Source organism: Pipistrellus kuhlii, unplaced genomic scaffold (assembly GCF_014108245.1).
Source record: "Pipistrellus kuhlii isolate mPipKuh1 unplaced genomic scaffold, mPipKuh1.p scaffold_m20_p_12, whole genome shotgun sequence".
Classification (NCBI taxonomy): Eukaryota; Metazoa; Chordata; class Mammalia; order Chiroptera; family Vespertilionidae; genus Pipistrellus; species Pipistrellus kuhlii.
Genome location: NW_023425427.1, coordinates 6,220,152 through 6,236,720, shown reverse-complemented (window position 1 = coordinate 6,236,720; position 16,569 = coordinate 6,220,152). Strand labels below are relative to the sequence as shown.

At 50.0% G+C, this 16,569-nt stretch overlaps 2 protein-coding genes across 9 annotated transcripts in view; one reads left to right on the top strand and one right to left on the bottom strand.

Moving 5' to 3' along the window:
* Window positions 1–2,523: 2,523 nt before the first annotated feature.
* On the top strand, window positions 2,524–10,015 carry SLC31A2 (solute carrier family 31 member 2). Of its 3 annotated transcripts, none has more exons than XM_036432972.2 (4): window positions 2,524–2,673; window positions 6,878–6,944; window positions 8,298–8,487; window positions 9,272–10,015. In XM_036432972.2, the coding sequence occupies exons 1-4, from the start codon at window positions 2,668–2,670 to the stop codon at window positions 9,438–9,440; spliced, it is 432 nt and encodes a 143-aa protein (XP_036288865.1). In that variant the 5' UTR covers window positions 2,524–2,667; the 3' UTR covers window positions 9,441–10,015. The 3 variants fall into 3 exon arrangements, with proteins under 3 accessions (XP_036288865.1, XP_036288867.1, XP_036288866.1); XM_036432973.2 differs by lacking the exon at window positions 2,524–2,673 and adding an exon at window positions 2,690–2,846; XM_036432974.2 differs by lacking the exon at window positions 6,878–6,944 and having other exon boundaries at window positions 2,528–2,673.
* Window positions 10,016–10,285: 270 nt separating this feature from the next.
* Window positions 10,286–16,569, bottom strand: part of FKBP15 (FKBP prolyl isomerase family member 15) — a 47,942-nt gene continuing 41,658 nt past the window's right edge. For all 6 annotated transcript variants that reach the window (XM_036432931.2, XM_036432933.2, XM_036432932.2 and 3 more), the window contains 4 exons: window positions 16,457–16,564; window positions 15,510–16,192; window positions 14,590–14,686; window positions 10,286–12,254 (listed from right to left, as the gene is read on the bottom strand). In XM_036432931.2, coding sequence (XP_036288824.1) covers window positions 12,177–12,254; window positions 14,590–14,686; window positions 15,510–16,192; window positions 16,457–16,564 — 966 coding nt within the window. In that variant the 3' untranslated portion in view covers window positions 10,286–12,176. The remainder of the gene's footprint in view (window positions 12,255–14,589; window positions 14,687–15,509; window positions 16,193–16,456; window positions 16,565–16,569) is intronic.

Genomic DNA, 16,569 nt, shown 5'->3' with positions numbered 1-16,569 from the left:
GAGAGAGAGAGAGAGAGAGAGAGAGAGAGAGAGAGAAGACACATTGATTGGTTGCCTCCCACACATGCACAACCTATCAACCTGTGCGGGGCATCAAACCTGCAACTTAGGTACATGTTCCTCTTGACCCAGGATCAAACCTGCAACCCTTTGGTGCATGGGTTGACCCTCTAACCTCTGAGCAACACTAGCCAGGACTTTGGTATATAATTGTAAAAAATATATTTTATTGATTTTTTACAGAGAGGAAGGGAGAGGGATAGAGAGCCAGAAACATTGATGAGAAACATCAATCAGCTGCCTCCTGCACACCTCCCACTGGGGATGTGCCCGCAGTCAAGGTACATGCCCCAAACTGGAATCGAACCTGGGACCTTTCAGTCTGCAGGCCGATGCTCTATCCACTGAGCAAAAAACGGTTAGGGCTGTTACGTACGTAATTTTAACAAATAATCCCACTCCCTGTGCAGAAATGAATCAACTCAATGCCAAGGAGAAACCCCTCAAACCGAAATGGCCTCATCTTGCTCTTGGACAGAGCAAGCAGGCTTTTCTGCTCCTCTTCTATGCAAGCATGGAGCAAACTTCCCCCTGAAGTCCGAAGCGTTATTTTTGGCCTTGAAATGCGAAGCTTTTGATGGGCTGATTCAAATCACCTAGAAAAGGGAAACCGTGGAACTACTATGCCGGCAGCCTTCTGAGGGCATTTATTCTTAAAATCAGCTCTTCAGAGTCGTCCATGATTGTGCCCAAAGGCTCTAAGGTCCAAACAACGTCTGCTCATCTATCTCATGAGCCAGACTCAGAGGCGGCATTGGAACTGCCTGGAGCAAGAGCAGCAGCGGTGGCCCCAGAGGTGGGAACTCAGTAACTCCAGGCTGGTCAGTGATCAGGCTGTCCAGCCTGCCTTTTCCTCCACCGACAGTCCATGCTTGGTGCCCCTCTCCATGCTTGAAAGATTTTATTTCAGAACAAAAGCAAGCAGCCTGTTCCCTTGGAAGACAAATGGGTAAATGCCCAGAAGTTTCTGTTGAGGTTCCTTGAAGGAGTCCAAAGTGCCCACTGGCCTTGCTGATGGCAGCCATCTTGGCGATGACTGGCAGATTGTGTATAATAAAGGCGTTCCATTGTTTTGCCAAGTTGTGTGTGTGTGTGTGTTTTTTGTTATTGTTGTTCTTATTAATCCTCACCTGAGGATATTTTCCCACTGATTTTTAGAGTGGAAGGGAGGAGGAGAGACACAGAGAGAGAAACATGGATGTGTCTGAGAGAAAAACACCGATTGGCTGCCTCCTGCAGGGTGCAACAAGGACCTGGGATCAAGGGGAGGAGAAGTCCGTGTCTGTAGAGAGCCAGGCCTCTGTGCCTCCTGTGTCATCCCGACCCTAGCCCTGGCCATGGCAGTGATGCAAGAGTCCATCCCAATGCCCAGACTGGACCGGTTGGGCTGGATTCCACCCTGACCCGCAGGCCAGCCAAGGCGCAGGCCAAAGGGGGGCTGCAGGTCAGTCTCTCCCAGAGTCTGGGGGCCTTCCAGCTTCAGCAGCTTCCTGTCCCAGAAGCCCGCCAGTGGGTCGGCAGCTCCAGAAGGTCAGACCCAGAGACCAGCCACAGAGCCTTCCCGTCTGGCACGGACGGAGGTCCTCTTTATTCTCTGCTCCAGCTAATACCGAGGAATGGTCAGGTTCTTGCCCCAGAAATCGTCCCCAAGCACCGAGGGGATTCAGGGCACCCCATGCGGACCTGGCCTTCCTGGGCGCCGAGAATTTAACACAGAGTCTTCATTTGAGCCTTACAACCCCTACGACATAGATTCTGTTGTGTCCATTTTACTGACCAGGAAACTGAGGCTCAGGTGCCAACATCTGCTGGCTCAGGATTTGAAGCGAGAGAGCTCACACTCTGGGCTCCAGGTGGGCCAGGACTGTTTCTGCTGAGATTTCCCCGAAGAGTCCCCTGCCTCACAGGACGACTGGCAAAGGGTTACTGAACACAGGTATTTTAAAATGAAATACTGTGACAAGCTCCTCATTCCCCAGAAACACTCCCCCCAATGGAAAGATGAAATGGACAGACAACCCACAAACATGAAAATAACAAAACAAAACAAAATAGTGTACTCTCCTAGCAATCAAAGAAATACAAATTAAAATGACCACTGTGCATTGCTTTTGACTAGTCAGATTTATTTTATTTTTTTTAATGGCCACATTCAAAGCCTGGGGAACAATTTCTTTAATTTACTTCTCCTGTGTTGCTACTATGTCCATAGGGTTGACTTTTCCGGTTTTCAACTCAAGTTAAGCTTCACCTGATTGATTACAAGGAGCAATGACCCTTTTACAGTAAAAGAGGACAAATGCGGGAGGCGGCCCGCGGCGCTGGGTACTCCGGCCGCGGCGCCGCTAGGGCTTGGGGGTGAGGGGGGGGGGCGGGCAGGAGGCCTGGGGCTGGGCGGTGATGGGTGCGGGCAGGCAGGTGCGCCCCGGGCCGCGCAGAGCTGGGTGCGCCGTGGGGACTACAACTCCCAGGCGCCCGCGCGCCCGGCTCGCTCCCACCACGTGACCGCCGGGCCCTAGCGGCGATCGCGGCAGCTGCCGGAGGGACTCGGGACGGGGAGTCCGGAGCGGGCGGGTCCGTGCCCGGCGCACAGGCAGCGCGCTCACCATGGAGGTGAGTCCGGGCGCCTCCGGGAGAAGCGGGCGCGGGGGAGGCGGCTGGGGCCGGGCCCCTGGAGCCGTGGTGCCCGGCACCCCGAGGCGCCCGCCGCCCTGGCCGCGGGCTGATGAAGGGGGTGTGTTGGAAGCGCTGTCAACAGCGAGGACCCGGTTGGGGAGGCGCGAGAGGCAGGGCTGGAGGTGGCTTTGGGCGTTTGTGTGCTCCTCCTGCGGGGTGTCAGTCCCACCGAATGGGAGATTGTTGAGCGCTGGCTGCGGGGCAGCTGAGGGTGGGGGCGCAGCGGGTGAGGACCGGCGAGTCCGGGGAGCCCCTGCCCGGGGCGCAGCGCGTGGGGTGACCCAGGGAAGGCTCGCAGGAGGCGGGCAGCCCGGTGCGTTACAGCCTGTGATCGGGGCGCACATTTGGGTCAGGTTCCTGTCTTGGCAAGTTCGTGGTCTGATTTTTGTGAATGTGTGTGTGTGTGTGTGTTGTCGGGGGGGAGGGACACACACACAACAACCAGAACCAGCTCCTTGCCAACCTCCCGACACTTGCAGAAATAGCGTTTCAGACAAACTTTCTCGGTAGAGTTCACCTGGGCTGTAGAGGATGACAGCTTGCAAGACCCTTTGGTCTTTGCGGGGTGGGGTGGGGGAGGGGAACAACACAACAAACAAACAACATCTAGTTTTCTTCCTCCCTGAAGAAGGTCGTAGAATTTAAGATCCAGGAAGGCAACACAGATCATTTAGTCAGAGGCCCTCCCCCACCTCCTGCCGGTTCACTAAAAGGGGAAATAGGTGGGAAGGGCCAGTGGAAAGTTCCCCAGCCAGCCCCAGGCAGGACAGGGACCTCAACGTCCCCCTTAAACTCTTTGGTTTACAAATGAGGGACCTTTTCTCAAAGTGTAGCTAACTCTGGAGTGAGAAAACACAGACCAAAACAACGTCCTCTGATTGCTGTCTTCACCACAGCCTCTCCCTACCCAGGGTGGGGCGCTCAATACGACGCAGATAAAAAAAGTTAAAGCCAGCTGCAGGAGGTTGAGATTCATCCTAAATGGGCAAGGAGATTAGGGCCCTGCCCCTGTGCGTCTGACCGCAGTGCTCTTGAGGGCCCGCGTCATGCTGCTTTGAAACACTTTCTGCAGCGAAAAGGCCACGGTGGGTGAGGCTTTGTCCCTCCTGAGCTCCTCACTCCCAGGTGAGGGAGAACCAGACCCTTGGGTGGGCACTTCCAGGTTGTCTGTCTTCCCCTGACTGCCTCCTGCTCTTCCTGCTTCACAAGATGTCCTAGCCCAGCAGTCGGCAAACTCATTAGTCAGCAGAGCCAAATATCAATAGTACAAAGATTGAAGTTTCTTTTGAGAGCCAATTTTTTTAAACTTAAACTTTTTCTAACGCTACTTCTTCAAAATAGACTCGCCCAGGCCGTGGTATTTTGTGGCAGAGCCACACTCAAGGGGCCAAAGAGCTGCATGTGGCTCTCGAGCCGCAGTTTGCCGACCACGGGTCTAACCACCTGCTTCCCTAGCTGGGTTCGATGTCTCCGGGGTGGGGGTGGGGATGGGGTTTGTCCCCAGCACTCCCCAGAAGGCCTCCCTGATGCCTCTCTCTCGCTGACTCCAGACACCATTGTAACCACCTGTTCACGTCCCTCTGTCCCAATAGACCAATAGCTTCATGAGGGCCAAGGACTTGTCTCACCCATCCCTCTCTCTCCAGTATCTGCACCGCTAGCACTACAAGAGTAAACGTTGGTTGGTTGAATTAATTTCACTGTTTTGTGGGTGTTCCGGTCTAGCCATCTGGGGCACCTGAGAGAGCTGGCCCAGGCCCAAGGATGATAGAAGGAACCCAGATAGGGAACTTCACTGGTTAGCCACTGGGGACATTCCAGTCATGCCAACTCCTAGATCAAGGGAACTCAGAGGGAGGGCCACCTTCTCCCCTCTCTCTCACCCCCCTCTGCAGGGACTATGCCTGGGGCTAGATTGAATGAGTGCATAAATGGAGTTTCACAGGATTATTTGTACCTGTGCGTGTTTGCTTATCTTTTATGAACAGTTTGCCATGTCAACAAATATGCTTTTTGAATTCTTAACAAGGGATATCTCTGCATAGGGCTCAAAATGATTTTTACTTTCGTTTGGCTACTGTTTCAGCTTTTTACATTGAACAAGTACCACTTTCAAATCAGGGGGATAAAAAGCTAGTTTTATTCTTAAGTTCTTCAACCTAATTTTTAAAAACCCGCCTAGGCTTCCATTTCCTTCTGATGAGGTCCTGAATAAGTCCCTCCCCCGCCTGGGACTCACTTTCCCAACTGGAAATGAGATGGGCGTAGCGAGGAGCCAGAGTTGCACCAGATCAGTGTTTTTCAGCAAAGCCCTCTCTCCTCTACATTCTGTGTTTTATATAGTGGAGTTATAAGGAAGATTTTTAAAAATAAATTTTTAGCCGAAACCGGTTTGGCTCAGTGGATAGAGCATCGGCCTGCAGACTGAAGGGTCCCAGGTTCGATTCTGGTCAGGGGCATGACATTAGTTGCGGGCACATCCCCAGTGGGGGTTGTGCAGGAGGTATTTTCTCTCTCATTAGTGTTTCTGACTCTCTGACCTTCTCTCTTCCTCTCTGTAAACAATCAATAAAATATATTTTTTTAAAAAGAAAAAAATACAATACCAACCATTTAAAAAAATAAATAAATAAATAAAGTTTTAAAATGTCTTTGTTGATTTTTAGAGAGGGATAGATAGAACATGGATGAAAAAAATATCATTCATCAGCTGCCTTTTGCAAGCCCCCTTGCTGGGGATTGAGCCCAAAATCTGGGTATGTACTTTGATTGGAAATGGAACTGAGCCAAACCATAAAGAAGATTTTATTTGCCAATGTTCCCTGGGGAGGGGCGGGGTGAAGACAACATTGAAAACCACAGGACTGAAAAAAAAAAAAAAAATCTCTGAAAAAATAAATAAAATAGATTTAAAAGTTCTCATCACAAGGAAAAAAAAATTAACTATGTTGGTGATGAATGTTAACTCTTATATTGTGTTATTTTGTAACACATACATACATTGAATCATTATGTATACCTGAAAATAATATATGTCAGTTACATCTCAGTTTAAAAAAACCTCTCTGTGAACACTTCCTGCTCTGACATTTGAGGGTTCTAATATTTGGCCCTTGTCTTAGAAGGCAAAGGCCCAACTCAGCCAGGATCTCCTTAGCAGGATGAACACTGAATGTGTTTGCGGAGCTTCTGCTTCTGGCTGTGGTCTCACCTGGGGGCTAGACTAGAGGGGAACTTCCCTTCCCTGAGAGGATGAACCTAATTGACCCATCTGGCTTTCATCTTGCCAAACACAGTCATTAAGCCTGGTGTGGCCACGTGGAATCACCATCCAGCTCCCAGCCCATAGCGCAGGCAGCATGGTCACTGGAATCCACCCCGGCTTGGCATCCAACTAGATCGGGCTGGAATCCCAGCTCGGCCAACTTAGTGGGTCTAACTGTGTCTGTCACACAGAAACTGCTGTGAATGAGATAATGTATGAAAAGCCCTATAGATGCCACCCGGAACCGAGGGAGGACTGGGTGCTCTTTGAGAAGAGCATTGAGACAGGCACCTCTGCATGTTCATTGCTGCTACTGTCATTGTTTCTGCACGACTGTGAGCTCCTGGAGGGCAGACCCACTAACCTTTGTCCGTATGCTGGTCATGGAATTGGGCTCAGCACATGTTCAAGGAGCTAGTGAAGAGATGTGGAGTACAGATTGAAGACAGCTGCCTGTTGGCCCCTCCACCACGCACACCAGCGGAGCAGAATGGCGTGGCCCTGGCAGTAAGCAGCAGCAGCTGTTCCTCAGACTAGAGATTCCCATTGGGTTTGGAGGGCCCTGAAGGGACATCTCAGCCTGATCCGAGAGCACTGTGGCCTGGCTGGCCCAGTGAGGATGGACACCCTGTACCTCACTTCTACCTGGTGCAGGGCCAGCTCAGTTATGGCCGTGCTGCTGACCCACTGCAGGACCGTGGGCAAGTCCTTGCCCTGTCTGGCCACAGTTGGCCCTGATGACAAATGGCCCTCCTAGCACTTACATGCAGTGACACCATTTTTTCTGGGTGTTTAGAAGAGAGTGCTGGGGAGTATGAGGGACCACAGTTTCCGTTGCCCTAAGCCCCCTGTGATGCAGACTCCCTTCTCTTTCAGACGCATTTCTTCTTCTCGGATAAGGTGGTGCTTCTGTTTGATTTCTGGGATGTCCAAAGCCCTGCAGGTAAGAGTTGGGAAGCCTTCCAGAGTCAGGCAGTGGAGAACTGGGTTCTCTACTGGTATAAGCCTGACTCCTCTTGCATAACCACTGAGTGGGAACTTTGCATTTCTGATTCTGTTTGCAACCACTGCCTTTCAGATTGCAAAGGGCTCCATTTTCTCACCAATCCTCACAAAGGCCGAGAGAGAGGCCAGGGATGCAGTTTCCCCCTCTATTACAGGGAAGGACTGAAGGTAGATTTAGAGCACACAGAACACAGAATTTATTCTTTTTATTATTTGTTAGTTATTGTACTACTAGAGGCCCGATGCACAAAATTCATGCAAAGGGCTCGGCTCTCACAGTCCCTCGAATCCTCAGCCAGCCCTCTCAGCCTTGGCTTTGTCTGGAAGGTCATCCTGCTGTTCGGTCTAATTAGCATATTAGCTCTTTATTATATAGGATTTTCCATACGAACAACTGAAAACTGACTTTTGCTCCACGCTGTATTTTGTATCCCTAGAAGGCTATTCAGGGTATTGCTAACAGGCTGCTCTGGGGAGAGGAATTGGAGTTTGGGAGCATGAGGGGGGAAGAAGACTTACTTTTCACTGCAAACCCTTTTTGCACCGTTTGAATTTATTACCATGTGTGTAATTACTTGTAATTTTATATTTTAAAAACCTGCCTCTTTTGGAGATGATTTCCTCCTGGGAGCCCAATAAAGTCCTATGGCTGGCCCACTTAGTATCCCTCCTCTGGTACAACAGAAATAGCAATTAGCAATTAATGTTACACAGCAGCTCTAATAAGCACTTAACGTTTTGGTAAAATAATTTATTGGGGTTTTCCCATTACTGTGAAAGGAATACACACAAGTAGAAACTTTGGGAAATTTACTTGAGAATAAGAACCTGCTATACCTGAATTTGCTGAGATAATTATGCTCCTTTGTTGTAAATCTTTCCTTCCGGGCTTCTCTGTGTGCTGCACTTAAACAGGACCTTGCTAAACTGCTCTTCCCTCAACGGGAAGTCCTGAGAGATTTGTGCCGCCTGCTGGGGGAGCAGCTGGGGCAGCGGTGGTATACGGCTTCTTCCCTCTCGGCCCTGGCTTTTTCAGGCCGATACTCTTCCTGATCTCAGAGCCACAGTCCCGTGGGCCAGCCCTGCCAAGAAAGGACTGGAAGGGGAAAGACAGTGCAGAAGCTCTGAGCCTAACGGGGGTGGGGAAGAAGCTGCAAGAAGGGAGATGGAACGGATTGAGAGGGAACGGGTGGAGGAGGTGCTTTCTGCCACCTGACAGGTGCTGGGAAGCAGCGGGAAGGGGAGCAGAGCTTGCCTGGCCAGGTCTCTGTAACTCCGCCTCCTTTGACAGGCATGGCCCTTTCGGTGTTGGTGATCCTGCTCCTGTCTGTGCTGTACGAAAGCATCAAGTTTGGCAAAGCCAAGCTACTCCACCAGAACCTGGTGAGCATGTCCACCTGCACCAGCCAGCAGAACGAAGAGACGGACCAGAGTTCTTCTTCAAGCTCAGAGTTACCCCCGGCCAGCACACCCCGCCTCAGGTAAGGGGCACAGGTGTGGGAAATGGGCAGAATACCCACATTCACCTGATAGGGTGGGCCCGGAAGATATTAACCCCAAGGAGCAGAAAGGAAATGGAGGCCTCAGGAAGGACCAGGACTTGTCAGAGTGCTTATTAATAAGTAGTGAGGTGAACTAGAGCCCAGATCTCCAGCTGCTCAAGCCAGAACTCACTGTATGAACAGCCACTTGGGAGGCTCCGAACTCTGGTATAACAGGGTTGTCCGCCCAGCCGTCCCCTCAATCTCATCAGGCTCCCTCAGGCCACTCAGGCTCACAAACCCAGGATGGGATCGCAGCTGTCCCCATAAATGATAAGAACTGCTGTCAGCAATGTACCCACGTTGGTGGGGGAACAGGCAGCCTCTCTGTACTGTCCTTCCCATCCTAATAGGGCAACCATTTGGGATCCCAATTCTTACCATTGTAATACTGCTCCCTTTTTCAGAGGAGGGAAAAGCCATATTGGTGAAAATGATCTTGTATTATCTCTATCATATAATACATGGTAGATTACATATCTCATTTTCCCTTTTTGCCTGGGATTCCAGAAAGCTCAGAACTAAGTAGAGAAGTGATTGTCCCAAACTCCTTGTACAAATCCCTCTCCAGCAGTGGTTTCTGATATGTCTCTTTAAAAAAACAAAACAAAAAATCTCTCCTGGGTTACGCATACAAATTACAAATAAGCTCCCTACTTCCTGATACTAGCCCCTGGTTTTCAGCTCGTTTACTGACATTAACTTGCTTCTCCTTTCTATCTAGGTGGTTCTTGTGTCACTTTGGCCAGTCTCTAATCCACATCGCTCAGGTGGTCATTGGCTACTTCATAATGCTGGCTGTGATGTCCTACAACACCTGGATTTTCCTTGGCGTGGTCCTGGGCTCGGCTGTGGGCTACTACCTAGCCTACCCGTTACTCAGCATAGGTTAGCTGGCGAGGGCTGCGCAGGCACCGAGGCCTGGAGAAAGCTGGCGTTGTACTTCCAGGCTTAAGCCTCCTTCTGCTTTTGATGGATGGTCCTCACTGCTCCTAGAAACTTCCAGCTGAAGTCAAGACTCGCTCCCTGGAGTTCAGATGCCAGTGCAGCCGCCTCTCCTCAGAGAGCCCAGGCCTGGTCTTTGTGCCTTAGGAGGCTGCTGTGACCAGCGGGGAGATGGAGACAACAGAACCCAGGGGCTTATCTGTGATTCAAAACTTAACAATTTCCAAAGATCTTCAAGACAAGGAGGTAGGTTCTGGGTGAAGGACGTGGAACCCAGGTATCCTTTGCTCTCCTGATTTGTGCCTTACCCAGAGGGGCATCTTCCATCGGACTTCCTGGCCCCCTCTGTCTTTGGGGGACAGAGACCAAGCTGGCTCCTTTTCTCACCCTTCTGCCTTTGGAGCCCGAGAAGATTGTCTCTTCTACGGGCCATGCTGATAGACTAAGATTTCTCACTTTTCCCCACTGAACTCTTGGTTAGCAATTTTGCACAATAATACAATACAAAAAAATTTTAATGAAATGGTTTCATTTTATTCTTGATGGATGGCAGCATCTGCTGGGACCTGCTTCCTGCTGGGGGAGAGTGGCAGTAGATAAAAGTAGAGAGGCAGGACTGCGTTCCAGGCTCCTGTGGATAGAGGGAGCCCCTCCCACCAGGCTGCACTGCCAGCAGCAGGAAGACCGTCAATGGCTTTAAGTGCCTGGGGGCTCCTCATGGTCTTGATGCCCCCTTTTATCCGATCCTTCTTTTATGCAGAACGGATAACTGCTCTGAACAATACTTAATGTTTTTATTTATTATGTATTGATCACCCATAACAAGCACGATTCATTCACTTAAAATACTGAGTAAGCATGGGGGGAAGGGAGATTGACTGAAGATGCAATAAGCAGTCAAACCAAAGCATTGGACTTGTAAAGTGAGATGGGACTCTCCAGATACTGGAACCTGGTACAGAGAAGGAAACAAGACCCTGAGGGAGAGAGAGAGAAGCACTGCTGTGTACTGGAACGTTTATGCTCAGGTGCCCTGTGGGCTAGATGAAAGATGGTCTTAAGCTTTGGGAATTAAAAAAATGCATTTTAATAAATATATATATTTTAAGTAGTGTGTGACTCTTCTTGTTTCTCCCTGTTCAAACAGCACCCGTAATGCTTACAACAGCTGCAGGAGCGGAGTGAGCCAATGGAGCAGGTAGGGCTAAGGACTGAGTGTCCATCTGCTGTGGAGACAACTCTGAGCTCAGGGAAGCCCAGCCCTGAAACACTGGCCCACAGGCAGGCACTCCACAATACCAGCCTGGTCACAGTCATTCTTCTTTTCAGTCCTCACCCAAGGATATGTTTATTGATTTTAGAGAGGAAGGGAAAAAGAGACTTCGATCAGTTGCCTCCAATATGTGCCCCAACCGGGGATCAAATCGGCAACCCAGGTATGTGCCCTGACCAGGAACCAAACCTGCAACCTTTTGGTGTACAGGATGATGCTCCAAACAACTGAGCCACCTGGCCAGGGCAACAGTCATGCTTTTTTGTTTGTGTAACAAATAGAGATCGGGCGCCATGAGAAAAACAGGATGACGTCAGGCCAGGTAAAGTGGAATTCATGTTCCTGTCTTACCAACATTTAAAATCAGGCATTTTTAGTAAAATTATTCTACTTTTTTGAAGACTAGTTACATGGTCTTGGAAAGATCTTTGAAGCAGTAAAGTTATTTTCTCCCGTCTTCTTCATTGCTCTGGGCCCCGAGCTCAGAGGGAATGAATGGAAGCTGCTCTCAAAGTGAAGTCTCTCAGGGGCCTTAAGGGATGGAATGTAGGTCCTCCCATCTTCTCTGCATGACTTCCCGGGTGGGACCAAACACGCAGGAGCGAGTGGATGACAGGACTGGTGCTCAGATAGCCACCAGACCCCGAGCCTTAATGCAGCTGGGATGAGCAGGGACCATGGAGGGTGACATTGTTCTGAAAGCCTCAAGTCCCAGGGTTAGGTACCAAAGGGAATATGTCAGAATGGTTTTATGCACATTAACTGACCCAGATCTGTTACAACTCCTACCCTCAGAGTCCCAGAGAGGAGCACAGACAGCCCTTAGAACCAAATTCAATTTCTCCCCAAGAGCTTGAGTCAAGTTTGATTATACATATTTATTTTTGTTTGGTAAATTTCAAAGATTTAAGGCAGAGAAAGGTAATGTGCCAGGAGTGCAGGCAAGGTTGTTAACTGGGGTTTAGAAGGTGTAACCCACCCTTGGTTCCACCAGGGAGACCGCACCGCGGGTGCCAGGTCTTATTGCTGGGGCACAGCTGAGCGTTGGGAGGCAGATGGGGGCCTCCCCCCAGCAGTCCGAGTTAGTGAAGAGAACAAAAGGCGTGGACGAGGACAGGACTCTTTTAGGTAACTGACTAGAGGGGAGCCAACCAGCCCTTCCTTCAAACGGGACCCCGAGGCAGGACCAGGCCGGCTGCTGACACCCCAGCATTCTGAAGACGGGCTCGCGCTCTCTTCGCCCAGCCAGGGGGGGGCTCAGAACTTGGCTAACTCAGATGATCTGAGGCACTGTCCTCAGAATGCTCGCCTCCACCTCACCCCGTGGCTCACCGAGACCCAGGGCTGGCTGTGCAAAATCGTGCTTAGGGAAGGGTCAGTAGAGAAGCCTTTGTATCAGTGTCCTGGGTCTTCATCCCAGCCAGTCAATGTCATCGTCATCATCATCATCTCCAAAAAGGGGTGTTGGGGGCGGGCGTCCCTTCATGCTCTGACAAAACAGAAAAAAGGAGTCAGTGCTCACGTGTTCCTGCACCGGCCGGGCTTCCTGCCTGTGTGAGGTGAAGTGAGTCAAGAGCTTGTTAGAGGTTTTACTAAAAGGCCCAACCCTGAGGCCAGCAAACCTAGGCTTCCAGGTAAAGCTGAGACAGGCAGGCAGAGAAGGGAGAAAAATCTTTCAACAGAAACGAGAAGACCAACTTTGTTTGGCTAATTTTGTCATTTATTTGTGAAACACAGGTATTGATTTGACAGGTTTCCGCTCATGCAGTAACAATGTATTTCGTGTGGAGAGAGAAGGGTTGAAGGGGAGAGAAGGGAGCAGGAGGAAAAACAGAGCAGAGCAGCCTGAAGGCAGGAGAGGCTGCAGGAGGATGAAGGAAGGTTGGCAAGAATGCAATCACACTTGAAAAAATGACGCTGTGGCCTCAGGTGGCCTGTCTGGCTCTGAACATGGCCCGTCATTCGAGAGTTGAATTTAGAGTTCGGCCATATTACTAAGTGGGGAATCCCAAGTGAGGAAGCAAGCCTAGAACACAGGGCCATGGCCTCCCACTCCCCTGGTCTCACTGGCCCCTCTTTCACGCTCTCTACCAGGTAGGGGGCAAGGAGAAACTCCCCCCACTTTTCATGACTTGAGCTCCAGGCCTTTTCCTTCTGCATTGGCAAGAAACAGGTCGTGCGGGGGTAGCAGGGATTTGATACTGGATTCAGACACACAGTATTCTCTACCAAGGTACTTTCTGCTCCAGTGAGCTACTCTGACCCAGAATCTGTCTTCACTGGGCCAGCCAAAGGGTCAGAGGTCCATCCCCACCACCGACTAATGGACCTTGTCCACCTCTCTGGGAATCAAGTGATCTACAAGCCCTGACAGTACAGAGTTTTAAAATGTGGCTCACTCACGAAAACAAACAAACAAACAAATATTCAATAAATAAAAATGTGGCTCACTGTTTCGGTTTTGTTCCAGCTAAAATTCTGGCTCTATATTTACCAGATATATATCACCCGGAGCCAGCTATATAACCTGGGACATGTTTCTTAATCTCCCTGAACCTCAGTCCTCTTTTCTATAAATGGGATAAAAGTGCAGACCTCATTGGATTAGAAGATTAAATGAGAATGTCTGTGAAGTAGTTTTCAGAATACCCAGAAAAATCAAAGTTAACTTGCCACTAATAGAAGTATTGGTATCAATAATATACTGCTAATAATATAGTTGGGATAATAAAATATTCCAACTATATTTAAGGCAGTCACTTGGAATATTCAATTGGTATTTTGTTTCCTTTTTTTTTTTAAAGGACAGAATTTGTATTCAGGATTCTCAAATGAAAGCTTAATTCTTGGAAAGAAGGGCTAATGGGAGGAACTGGGGCACATTTCCCAAAGGAGCGCAGGCAGGAGGAAAGGGCTGTGGTACGCGGGAGCTGGACCCCAGCTCTGTCACTGCCATTTTCCCAAGGTTCTGGCAAAAGGGAAAACCACCCTTTCTGATACACGAGGGGAGAGAATCTGCCCCCATTTACTGTTCCCGGGACAGACTGAGGCTAAAGCTGACCTGTGCTCCGCACCCACATTTCATTCTAGTAAGTTCCCTCGCAGCAGTCCCAGTGTCCCAGGGACAGGCACGGTGGCCTTAGCAACACAGTGGGGACAGCAGATGCAGGGACCGGGGGCTCTGACCAGGCTCCATCAGCAACTCACCCTCCTGGCCTCTATTCGGGAGCTTTGTAGCTCGAGGCTTCTATGCCTCAGTATTTCAGCCATTTTCTGCTTGGGAATATTGTGAGGACACAACAAGGCAGCGGGCTGAGGAAGCAGAAAATGCTCAAAGTGGTGGTCATAGGAGGGGCTTGAGGGTTTAGTCCTAGCTCTGCCATTAAGTCATAATGTGGCTTTAGGTAAGTAAATCATCTGTCTGAGCCTCAGTCTCTTTGCCTATGAACAAGGATGCCAGACATGACAATCTTCAAAGTCCTCTTCAATTCTTAAATATAAATAATATCCTAGCAGATGTGAGAAAACTTGAGGCGTAGCATTCTAATGCAGGACTAATCAGCCCAACCTTCCTCGCTTACAGTGCAAACCATTCCTGCATGGAGACAGACTGTGGTCCTTGTTCAAGAATAAAGTGGTACCTGACCATCCCCACTATGCTTACAGAGCTGCCCCCTCCCGGCCCCCAGCCCGCTCCCACAGGGCCCTGCACACAGAGCCCAGGGAGCGGGCCACCAACAGACTCCGTTCCTCTTCTCAGGGCCAGTGGGGAAGAGCCCCCGGGTAGTGGTGTGAGGACGCGGCAGTGTGTGGGATCTCCTTACCACCTCATCTTCATCCTCCTCCTCAGACTGTGCTTTGGACTTTGGAACTTTCAGAGTTGCCCCTTTAAATAGTTCATCCTCTTCATCCCCGGAGAGACTGAAAGAAAAATCAGAATCAAGTCACAGAAACTGTCCCTGCGCTAGACCAGTGCCCACGGGCTCTGGGGTAAGAACCCAGCAGCTGCGGTCACCACCCGGGAATTCCGCCCACACGAGCCTCCTAGCACTCTTGACTCCCTCCATAACCTCCAGGCTGAGAGAGCTTTTAAAGCTAATAAGTCAGACCAAGTCATTCTTCTGCTTAAATTCCTTTAACAACTTTACACCGTACTTAAAGTCCAAACTTCTAACAGTGACAAAATCTCCTATGATTTGGCCCCTACCTAGTTTTACAGCATTAGCTTACCAGCCCTCTCCTACTACTGGGCCTTCTTTTAGTTCCTGTGTCACGTCCCCTCCGACTGCAGAGCCTTCGCATGTGCTGTTCTTGCCTTCTGCAATCTCTTCCTCACACTCTTGCATGGAAGTCCCCTTCCCATCCTTCAGATCTGTTTAACTGTTACCTTCTCAAAATCCATCCCTAACCATCCCATCTACAGTAGAATAATTCCCCCTTTATTTCCTATTATACACCCAGTCTCTCTCTCTTTTTTTTTAGTACTTATCATACTTTCATAAACAGTCCCCACTAGACCGCAAGTTCCTCACCTGAGGAACCAAATCTGCTTTGCCTACCACACAATCACAGGGCTTACAGAGACTTTTATGGTAGGCATCACTGAAAACATACATGAATGCATGGATGAATGAAAAAGTGAATCAGTCCATCAGTGAGTCTGAGGGACGAACTGCCAGCTCTGGAAAAACCAGAGAGAACCATGCAGCCACCTGTCCCTCAACCTCTGCTCACAAGGACGTACCTGGAATGCTGAGAGGAGTGTTTGGGTCCAAGCGCTGCCCCTGCAGCTACAGAGCCTGCTTCTGTGCTTGACAGCTCCTTGGAGGGACCAGCAGAGCTAGTGGCATCTTCCTCTTTCTTGAACTCTGGAGGCTGAGGCTCTCCTCCTGGACTTTCAGGCTCCAAGGACAGTGGGTCCACCTTCTTAGGGTCTAGAGTCAGGGACAGTCTTGTGGGGATTTCTTGCTCCCCAACACAGGCATTTTCCAGTGGGCTGGCAGCAAGCGTCTCCTGACACTCAGAGTCCACAGTTACAGGACCCGGAGGCTCAGGGGGAACTGAAGTTGGGGGCTCCAGAGATCTTAGAGGGGGGATGTAAGCCAGTTCAGGTGGGAGCGAATCATCTTGTATCTCTGTGAGCACCTCTGCTTCTGTGGACTTCCCTTGCCTTCTCTGTGCATCCTCCTGGGGGGTGGGGAGGGCCTGAGGAGGCAGTGGGTCAGCTTCCTTGACTACCGGCTCCGTCTGCACCACTGGGGACTCCTGCCTCTCCCTACTCAGGGGTGCTTGAGATGGCTCAGAACTGGCTGAGACCCACTGCTCCTGAGAAAGGCTCCGAGGTTGTTGTTGTTGTTCTTCCTCATCTTCATTGCTGCTCTCTCCCGTCTCTGGCTCATGTTGGTTTAACAGCTGAAGAGTCACCATCTGTTCAAAAGCCAAGGAGATTATCAGTGAGAGGAATGAACACTCCTTGTTCTTCAGACCTTATAGACACAACTGGTCATCTAGTTCAAATGGCTTTGCTTCTTCCTCTCACAGGAGGCAGCCCCTATCTGTCCAGACAAAAGTCATTCCAGGCATCCAAATTGTTGGAGAACCGTCTTGAATCATTGTTTATTCACGACCCCTTAGAAGGTACTTAAGCAACGAGATCCCCATGTCAATGCAACTATCTAAAGCTGGCTGTACCTTGATGGTATTCATGATGGTCCCCAGGATGGTCCTGCCATCGTACGATTCTTCCAGCTCAAACTCTCCCCGCAGTGACTGGAACACCTGGTTCATGATCTTCTTGACCTGAG

Bases quoted from the DNA above. Each gene is read 5' to 3' on its own strand.
- SLC31A2 (XM_036432972.2), top strand. The intron at 6,945-8,297 runs GTAAGAGTTGGG...CTCCTTTGACAG, and splicing joins GGATGTCCAAAGCCCTGCAG to GCATGGCCCTTTCGGTGTTG. The intron at 8,488-9,271 runs GTAAGGGGCACA...CTTTCTATCTAG, and splicing joins GCCAGCACACCCCGCCTCAG to GTGGTTCTTGTGTCACTTTG.